Source organism: Fringilla coelebs (assembly GCF_963513975.1).
Source record: "Fringilla coelebs genome assembly, chromosome: 8".
NCBI classification, from domain to species: Eukaryota; Metazoa; Chordata; class Aves; order Passeriformes; family Fringillidae; genus Fringilla; species Fringilla coelebs.
In genome coordinates this window covers 35,922,561-35,932,560 of record NC_140066.1, presented here as the reverse complement: position 1 = coordinate 35,932,560, position 10,000 = coordinate 35,922,561, and the positions used below count along the sequence as shown (strand labels likewise).

Sequence of the window (10,000 nt, the reverse complement as noted above, 5' to 3'; positions counted from 1 at the left end):
AGCCAATTAAAGGGTAATCGAGTAAAGGATGAGAATTACCATTTGACTTCAAATGTCTCCTCTTCTCCTGCTCTCTCCCTCCTCCACCCCCTAACAGCATCGTGCCCCTGTGGACAGCTTCTCCTCCAAAGAACTTCAAAATCATGGATAATGATCCAAATCCCATCTTTTTTACTCATGAAAGTAGAGCAGACCTGTCATATCTTAACAATTCTGTATTTTGTAGTACAGCAAGATCTCGTCTGCGGGCTTAATTGAACAACAAAACTGTGTACCTGAAATACAGATAAAAACGAAACGGAATCATTGGAGTAAAACAAAATGCTGTCTGCAGGGCTGGCAAGGTTCTGTGTCCTCTGCCTGGTTTGAGTTGGATGTTGGGAAGATCCTGCTGGATAAAGGGGTGGAAGCTGCCTGTCCCTGCATGGTTCTGCTGGCTTCCTTATGATCTCACCTCTCTCCAGTGCAGAGTTTGGCTCAGGGTGTTGTCACCAGGACACTCAGACTCCATATCTGAAATAAAAAGAACGAAGCTTTTACTTCCTGCTGAGGTTTATTTGCATGAGTGACGCTTTGGTTTGCGGTCTGGTGGAAATACATTTTATTAATGGTGTTTCTGGGGGGTAATAGGTGGTTTTCTGCCACAAGTATTCCTTCAGCCAAGCGGTATTTGAATTGGACCAAACTGAAGCCACTGCTCGTGCTTATAGCACCGAGGATTTTCTTGCTTAGTGTTGAAATTTAAGTACAAAAGTCTTTCTGGTCTATTTGCTACAACACCTCCTCTCACAGAGGTTAAGAAGAGGTGAACAGGATGAAAAAGCACTTGCAGGGTTTAAAAAATCTTCTATGGAAAAAAACCATCTTTCATTTCACAAAAAAAAGTCTCCTGTAGGTTGTTATGTGCATAAGGTGGAGGCTTAAGAGCAGCCACATTTGCAGATGAACTGCTTTTCCTCGCTTCTCCGAGACATGACATTTGTTCAGAAGATTAGCCAGGTTGTAATGTGTAGCATAATTGCACTGTGCGGATGTCCCAGAAGTGAAAACCTAATTGCTTGACAGGCCTATAACTTTGTGGTACTGCTCTCACCTTGTTAGGTCCTTTTCTGATGCGGTTCAAATGCAGGCTGGCCGCAGGTGTGCCTAATTTACCTCGCAACAGAACGTGTTGAGTTTAATTGCACAGTGGTTGTTAGGAAAAATTGGTGGGTGGAATATCAAGTGACTCACTGTATGTGGATGGCAGATGGGCGGCGAGAGGCATCAGAGCTAAGTGTATAGGTGAGGTGAGTTAATAAAAGATGTAAATTTTAGCTTAAAATAGTGGAGTCTTGTGGAAGGTAATACATTTTAATTAAGAGGGTAGCAAGCCCCATTCTAGCAGTGGGAAAAAATCAGAGCAAGGGGACGTGGCAAAGAGTGCATTTTTCTCCCTATCAGTATTTTAGGAGCAGCTTAGCCTGCTTGGGAAGGCTGTTTTGCAAGGCTGTATTTATTAAAGAAGGCTAAAATTTCTGCTTATAATACAAAATATAACAGGGAGAGCCAAACCTAGAAGGGCTTGAATTCTCATTCTTGTCTCAAAGTTTGAGACGAGACCAAGCAGAGCTCTGCTCCAGGTCCTTGCTTCTTGCTCTGCCACAGAGACCTCGTGGTTGGTTGGGGTGGGAGGGATGGGTTTGCAGTGCCCACAGTCCTTGGTGGTCAGCTGAGAGCAACCACCGAGTCAGTCATCTCCTCCTGGCACCGAGGAACACCCTGCCTGGGAATGTGGTTTTTTAGCTCATGTTGTCTTCCTCTGAAAAGCTTGTCCTGGTGCCACCTGTGCTCCGTGGACTCTGAAAGCACAGAGTAAAGAGCAAAATAAAATATCTCAGCATCAAGGAATGTAGTGGAGCTGAAATGAGAGTGCTGCTTGTGCTCACTCCAGCCTGGCATCAATATTTAGCCCGGCGCTCAGAGCCATCCTAATAAACTTGATGATGTCTAATTTCACCAAGAGTGGGTCCTTTTCACCAAATAATGGAACAAATACCGGTTCCAGTTGATGTTTAGTGAAAGGGTGCTTAATGGCCCTTTTTCTTTGACAGGATGTGAGCTCTCTGTATAGAAACAATTCATCATGAATGCTTCACGCTAAAAACAATCCACGAGGAGCAATACTTAGCATTCCTAGTGCACAATTCATTGGAGAATTTCCGAGCAATTTACAAACATTAGCTCAATAAGCCTCACAACACCCATTTGAGATCAGGAAAAAAAAAAAAAAAAAAAAAAAAAGAAGAAAGAAGATAAGATACTGCTCTTCAGCCTGGATGTGGCACTAAGGAGCCATAAAGCTGGAGGCTGGTCCCAGCTCCTGGCTCTGCAGAACTGGGTGGTTCTGTGTGGAGCTGGGCATCAGCTGGGCCTTGCACAGACTCACAGTCTGAGTGGTGGGAGCTGTGCTAAACCAAACAGAGGTCTGACAGAAAGGATGTTACCTTTGGAATAATAGAATTGTGGAAAGGTTTGACTTGGAAGGGACCTCAAAGATCATCCAGCTCCAACCCCACTGCAATGGGCAGGGAACCTGGCCTGTCAAATGATCTGGAGAGAATAACTATCTCAAATAACAAGAAAAAAATAAAAACTAATCCAAAACTTCAAAACATGGCAGATAAAATTAGGGGGAACTTGTGGTAATTTCATGGAGTTGCTGATAATATCCCTGCAACTGCATCCAGAAAACCTGAGCATCCAAGCTAGGAGGTCATGTAATCCACCACAGAAATCCAGATCTTTTTCAGCTCGACAGCTGAAACCCCTTTACAGGTTTTGGGATAGGAAGTTTTAAAGAAATGTGCATTCAGCTGAACTGTCAGCATCGATTTATTTATGCAGTTTCAGTAAACCTGGTTGTTTCCCTGCTTGCCTCTCTGATATGAGAGATTGCTCCTTCAGCATTCGTGTCCTGGGGTAACATCAGGGCGCTGCTCAAGGTTTAACGGAGGAGGAGGAGCTGGGATTGAAAGTTTTTGATTAGGGGATGTTCCCGTACTGCTCCTGTATGACTCTCAAAGCTTCTCAGGATGTGGTGCAGCCACTGTTGCTCTTCCTGCTGGCCATGGCTGGGCCTTGTTGGGTGCCAAAGGAGGAAGGATGTTCCTGTCTTGCCTCCTGCCAGGAATGCAGTTGGCACATGGCAACTTCTGTGAGGTGCATGCAGCAAGATAGTCCCAGTTACTTATGAAGACTGACATGAGTGAATAAGTCAAAGTTGTTGATATTCTGAACGAGGAAGTTCTGGCTGACCTCACTGTCCAGCATGTACAAAGTTGGACAGCACGAGCTGCTGGGCTGGAGCATCTGAGCAACTCTGGCTGAGGAGAAAATCCTGAGCTTTGCTTGTCATTAGTGGTGGGTCATTAGCCAGAAAACCTAATTAAGACATAGTTTTATTATGAAAGATGAAAACATGAGTGCATAAGTGAAAAAGATGATGTCAGGCTGCGAATGTCCTCCTGAGGATCCCTGCTTCACCTGCAGGGTGGAGCCTTCCCAGAGCAGCTCGTTCCTGCGGTGCAGGAGGGCGGCAGGAAGGAGTTTCCATCTTCCCGAGCTCCCCCTTCCCTCTAAGTGCTTGCTGTGCCCCCCTGAGGCAGCGGTGCTGCAAGAACGGTTTATGGGGAGATGCCTGGATGATAAGGGTTAGTCCTAAATAATTGCTGGTTGCCGCTCAGCAGAAATAAGCTGGATTTCGATCCCTGGGTAGAGCGACTCCTCACAGCTGAAGGCTGGCAAAGGTTGAAGAGGTCGTAAGACAGGGCCTAATTTGCCATGTTCCTTCCCTTTCAAAAACAATGAGGGAGCCGGGGCCTTGCCGGTGGGCAGATCCTGCCTGGATCTCCCTGGAGTCAGCAGGAGTTGGATCGAGTCCCTTTGAATAGCTCGAGTTTCCAAACCGGAGGCAAAGCCAAGTGTTTTTCAGAAGATTGATCATTACCTTTGGAATTTTTCGACGTAGAGGTCATTACTGCTAATATAAGTTGTGAAAAAATGAAAAGTATTAAAAAAAAAAGAGACAAATTCTCATCTGGTGTAAGTCATTGCCTTTGAAGTCAATGAGTCATTGAAATCAACTTTCCCACACCGAGCTAAGGATATGGCCTGGAGTCAATACATTTGTAGTTGTTGAAAAATTAAAAATATAAATTTGCCTTTCCTTGGCAATAATGTTCTGTTTATGACAGAGATCTTATGCTTTAAAATAAGTTCATTAATGAATGGGAAAGTAATATTTCACTACCAGTATTCTTTTGGGTATAACTATTTATGATTAGATTTTATTAAACTTCTAAAAAATTGGATTTACATTTTGATGAATCTAATAGATTTCAATTTTGTATTTTTATAGATTCTTTCTAAAGTTTTTCCTCAAGTGCAATCAGAACTGTTTGAAGAATGCAGGCAACCCACGAGACATGCGAAGATTCCAGGTACAGATCCCTCTAAATGCATATGTGATGGGTTCAAGACTTGATCACGTCTTTTTCATAAGTTCATCCTGAACTTATGAAAAAACACAGTCACTGCTTCCACTCAGTGTTGTTCCAGTGCTTAAAAAAATGCTGTCAGTATTTCACATTGCTCCCATTAATTTAAGTGCTGGTTCTGAAGTTCTGCAGAGAGCTGTAATGGATCAATGTTGGAGCAAGTGGGCCTTCTCTTAGGAATTATTTCCCTAATTTTCCTTCCTACTATCACCTTGTGTTGTGGTGTGCTCTTTGCTCAGACCTGCAGAGGTTTTGTGTAGACTGAGTAGTTTGATCTTACTTTAAGAACACAATTTTGGAGCACAGGGAAGTTTGAAACTCACACTTCTCCGGTTCACAACTTGTAAATCCAGCAGTGGTGGGCCAACCCACAGATTTTTTTCAACTCTGTTAGAAAATGTTTAATACTTCACTTTCTCCTTACAGCTTTTGAGATATCCTGTGGTGAATCATAGCACTGCGGAGAGGCAGCTGACGGGATGGACAAATGATTTCCTCTGTATCTGGGGTCATTTGAAAGGCTCGTTAGGAAATAACTGCCTCTTTTTTTTTTTTCTTTCCAAAATATTTCACAATTATTCATATTTGATTCCAGCAATAAAGTAGTATTGAGATGTTCAGGACTTTCTCAGTTTGGAGAAGAATTACTTGTGGTTAAACTTGATAGCAAAACATGTGACATCTGTTTTCATGCACAGCCAACCAACCGGGGAAGCCAGCACCCTCGAGTCAGCCAACAGAAAAGATCTGTAGCTGGAAAAAAAAAAAAATTCCTTCAAAACAATCGAGCCAGGCTTCCATTTTTCATGCATCTCAGCTTCACGTGGCATCGGTGGTATTGATCCATCTGAACAGAACAGAAGGTCAAACCTGGAATGAGTGGAAATGTCCTCTTTGTCTCACTGATGACTAAATGAAGCATCAGTCACGAGTGATCTTGTGGTCGACAATGGAGCCAGTAGGCACTAGAAAGACTTTCCTGGGTCTCTTTAGCTAATCTCCCTGCCTCTCAGAAGGTTTAACTGGACTTAACAGGATGTCAGATCTTGAACAGTATTTTTACCTGGTTTCCCTGCCTCAGCACCTTTGTGGAGGTGCACTGCAGGAGTGAGGCGATATAACAAAGCGTAGCACGTCGACTTTCTTTTGCTGAACTACAGTATTTTCCCTTGGTGGCTGACCTATATAGACATGACAGAACAAAAATAGTTGTCATTTTCATATACACCTTGCTCTGTCTCTTTAATACACTGTGTTCTAGGAACCAAACCCAGAAATCCTGGCTGGAAATCACGCTTGCATGTTTTGCGATATTTCTGGAAGTCTGGGAATCTCATTAAGAGTGAAAGAGGATAGCCCAGTGGCCTGGCAGCAGCTCTGTGGCCGAGCTGAGCGTGCAACCTCAGCACTCTCCAAAGTGGATGTTGACAAGAGGGAAGGTGTCCACTTCTGGGAGGAGAGAGCTGGGGAAGCAGAACAGCCTGGCAGAGAACTGCCCTGGGGCTGTTCTAAAGGGTACCGCAGATGGCTGTCTCCAAGGAGGCAGGATGCACAGAAAAGGTGCTGTGATAGCTGAGAGCTAATTATGGCTTGTGAATTAGAAACAGGATCAGAGGTGATCCAAAACACAGAAGCAGACAAGAATTTTCTTCTGATGCCTTGGACCAGCTCTGTGCGGAGGAGGCTCTCTGCTCCCCTTCCATTTGTGTTCCTTAAGCGTTTTGGTTTAGAAGCCGGTGGGAGAGCCCTGCAATCATCTTTGTTACAACCAAAATTTAGAGAAAAGGAACGTAGACACTAAGACTTGTCCTGCCCTGGTCTGCCCTCACCAGCTGTGTTGATAAGGTCCGACTAAGGCTGTGACTCTACAGACTCTACTCATCCCAAAGGAAACGCTGCAGCGGCCACTTCCCTTAGACAAGTCGGAAGCACAGCGAAGGGCCCACGCTGGAGTATTTAAATGAGATGTAAATGTCGGTCTGGATGGCAGTGACCCACCTGCGAAGCCCTGCTCCACACCAGCCCCGCAGCTCACATCTCCTCCCGCGCCGCCGCCGCCGGAAGGAGCCCCACGGCTCCATTGTGGAGGTGTTGGCATCGGAAGGTTGTGCCTTTTGCATATGTTCCTTTGCCATTTTCGACTGAGAAGCAGCTGGAAGCCAAAGGAGGCCCTATCCATCATCTCTTCTATGGCCGGACTCTGAACCTGGACACAAGAATAGGAGCCTTTCACTCAAAAATAAAGGAGGAAATTCCATTGACATACCAGGGTCAATCACCATCCAAATGAACTTGAGAAGGGATACTTTTCATGGATTGAAAACACTTTCACTATTCATATTCAACTCGGCCTTTTCAGATGCAAAAAAGTTCATTATCAGACATTAAATGTAATTGTAAAACTGACCTGGAGATCATTTACTGAAGAAAAAATGGGGAGTTACGATGGCTCTTGATTTATTAAGCTTTTTTTATTTGGAATCCTCACAACCCTTCATTTGAAGACAGTCTCAAGTGAACAAATTTTAATTAGATAAACTATCTAATCAATATATCAACAGATCAATCAAAACAGCAGCTTTTAAAATGAGTGGCTAGAGGGGTGTTTCTGAAACTAATGGCTAGAAGAATATTTCCCTGAATTGAATTCATTTGTTAGCATAATAGGAGATTAAACTCTAATTAGTGTAGCAGGTTCTGAAGAGAAACAATTGTGGGTTGAAAATCACCAGTGGTCGCCACGTAAACAAAGATGTATTCAGAGATGTCATTCACTGGGTTTAAATAGAAACAGAAAAGTAACAGGATGCTGTTTTGTCTTACGAGACCCGATTCGGGGGAAATCTGCAGGATTTTTGAAATGTGGGGTTTTGTTTTCTCTTCCAGGTTGTTGTATCAACAACAGTCAATGTGGATGGCCACGTGCTGGCTGTCTCAGACAACATGTTTGTACACAACAATTCCAAACACGGGAGGCGGGCTCGCCGCCTTGACCCCTCAGAAGGTACGGCCCCTTCTTATCTGGAAAATGGTAGGCACACATTTACATGTCCTTTTTTTTTATTTGCAATGCTTTTTTTTTATTTTATTATTTTTTTATTTCCCTTTTTTTATTTTTATTTTCACCATACTTTGTGTTGAGACACCACTACATTTACTTTTACATCATTTCTTCTCTCATCCATCAAAGCACCCATTAAAAAAAATCCATTAGTATTTCTCAGCCCTTGTCAACTACAACACGGACGCTTCTGAATCAGCTTCTGACTTCTTTCTTTATTTAATACTTACAGTTTTGCAGTCACAACCAATTTTTCATCTTTTCCTATTTTGTTTCTTCTGTTTTTTTTTTTTTTATTTCAGTCTTGTTTTGCTTGCAGCTTTTTCTTGCTCTTTAATTTGACTTGATTTTATTTTGGCTTGTCATATTCCTTGATCCAGAGGTACAGTCTCAGGTTATGTATGCAAGTTTAAGTGGATGGTAAAAACATGACCGAATCCGTAAAGAATTTACTGTGAGGTCAATTTCCTGTGCCTGGGCCTTACTGCAGATTACGGCAGGAGGGGGTTTGGATGAGAAAAACAGCATAAAATGTTTTTCTTCAGCCTGACTCAATGTGATTGACTTCTTGCCTGAACTGCTAAAAGAAGATAGGCTGAGATGAAGAGGAGAATGGAAAGTGTCTCTGAAAATCCAGAATTGTGAAATCCTATCTTTTTGGAGCCCATCAGCCCTTGAATCGCTCACACACAATTGCAGCTGCGCCTGGACACGTGCACACATGTATTTATTGTCCTGCAAAGCCCAAAATAGTAATTTGGATTTAAATATAACTTCTTTTGGATTGTAAAATATGCCAGTGTAAGGATGCAAACCTGCTCTCAGGGAACCTCTGTTTAATAAAATCAGGACAGGATAGGATAGGATAGGATAGGATAGGATAGGATAGGATAGGATAGAATAGAATAGAATAGAATAGAATAGAATAGAATAGAATAGAATAGAATAGAATAGAATAGAATAGAATAGAATAGAATATTTTCAGTTGGAAGGATCATCCAGTCCAACTTCCTGAAGACTTTAGTGTTGCCCAAAATTTAAATGCACATTGAAATACACTTAATTTTAATGCATCTTGAGTTCTGGAAGAGTTAGACTCTCAAACCTGCTATGACCTGATGTGCTGGGCCGCACGCACCAGCTTCCACGGGACTCCTCTTGCGAGTTGTTACTAACACACTGACAGGATCATGGCTTTTTACACTAATAAAATTAATTAAAGTGATAACAATACTAAGCTGCTAATACAATCACTGTCGTTTTACGTTTCGAATAGTATTTACCAACGGGCAGGGAGGGGAATGAATGAGGCGAGCACCAACTATCAGAAAAACGCGATCTAGACGTCAAAAAATGGAAAGCCTTTTACAAATCTGCCGCGGTCCGCACACACACACAACCCTAATTTGTTTTTCTGCATTAATAACTAAGGTATAAGAGACCAAAAATATAATAATTAAAGGTCGCCCTGAGCACCAGAGTCATTATGGTCTATGACGTATTGTTTATCTCTTTCATATGCGCGGAAAGTAGGTGTGTGTTTTGCCTAGCAACCGTCACTAATGAGGTTCACAATTAAGAAGGCTGAATCCTCTCCCCTCGTCCTCTCCTTCCCCAGAGAGCCAGAACTAGCAACATTATAGGTTCAAGTAAGCATGCTCAGCCCTGTGGTGTTAGGTTTTAGTCTAGGTCCAAATTCAGCCTCTTCTAATGAGCTATTATGATCTTAGCGAAATACGAGTATTTATTTTTGTAAGCTGCATGAAAAGAATTTGACTCTGAGCAGCAAATATCGCTTAGAAAAATAAAGGCCACTTTTCCATGCTACAGAAAATCTACATAAATGTCACTTACCAACAGCTCCTTTTCTTGGCGATACGGTAATTGATTTGCTTTCTTTAAATGTTAAAAAACACAGTGCCAAATCCTCTTTGCCTAACATCCCATAAATGCTCAGTCAAGTAAGCTGCACCGTTGCAAATGAATGTGAAAATCTGAACGGCTGCTCCTTAAAGTCCTACTTTTAATAACAATGATGGTAACGGAACAACTCAGAGTAAATAAACGCTGCTGGAACAGGGCTGCAGAGGATCCTGAGGCCCTTGGATGGAGGAGGGAACGGCAGGGCCAGAGTTCCACACACTCTGGAAGTTGGTGGGGTTGAGGAGATCTCAGGGTCCTCATGAGCAGGACCATGCTAGGAAAATGCTGGCTCTGCTCACCCAACTTCCTGGGATTTTAGTGCGCCCGGAATAGGGTTTCCACCTCTTAAAATGGGAATGGTACGACCTGCAAAGAAAGTTCCTCAAATCCTGACCTGGCTTACTTGAAAATCTTTGTTTCCCTCTGGTCAGAGTGTAACCCTGGGCGCCGGTACCTTCTGAAAGCGATGGGGTGGGTT

The 10,000-nt window shown here is 42.9% G+C and overlaps 1 protein-coding gene across 17 annotated transcripts in view; it reads left to right on the top strand.

Annotated features, from left to right (window-relative positions):
- Window positions 1–10,000, top strand: part of EBF3 (EBF transcription factor 3) — a 130,817-nt gene that overhangs the window by 80,871 nt on the left and 39,946 nt on the right. For 12 of the 17 annotated variants that reach the window (XM_084210046.1, XM_084210043.1, XM_084210052.1 and 9 more), the window contains 2 exons: window positions 4,400–4,481; window positions 7,425–7,569. In XM_084210046.1, the coding sequence (XP_084066172.1) occupies window positions 4,400–4,481; window positions 7,425–7,569 (227 nt within the window). The remainder of the gene's footprint in view (window positions 1–4,399; window positions 4,482–7,424; window positions 7,570–10,000) is intronic. The other 5 variants (XM_084210045.1, XM_084210044.1, XM_084210054.1 and 2 more) reach the window with 1 other exon arrangement.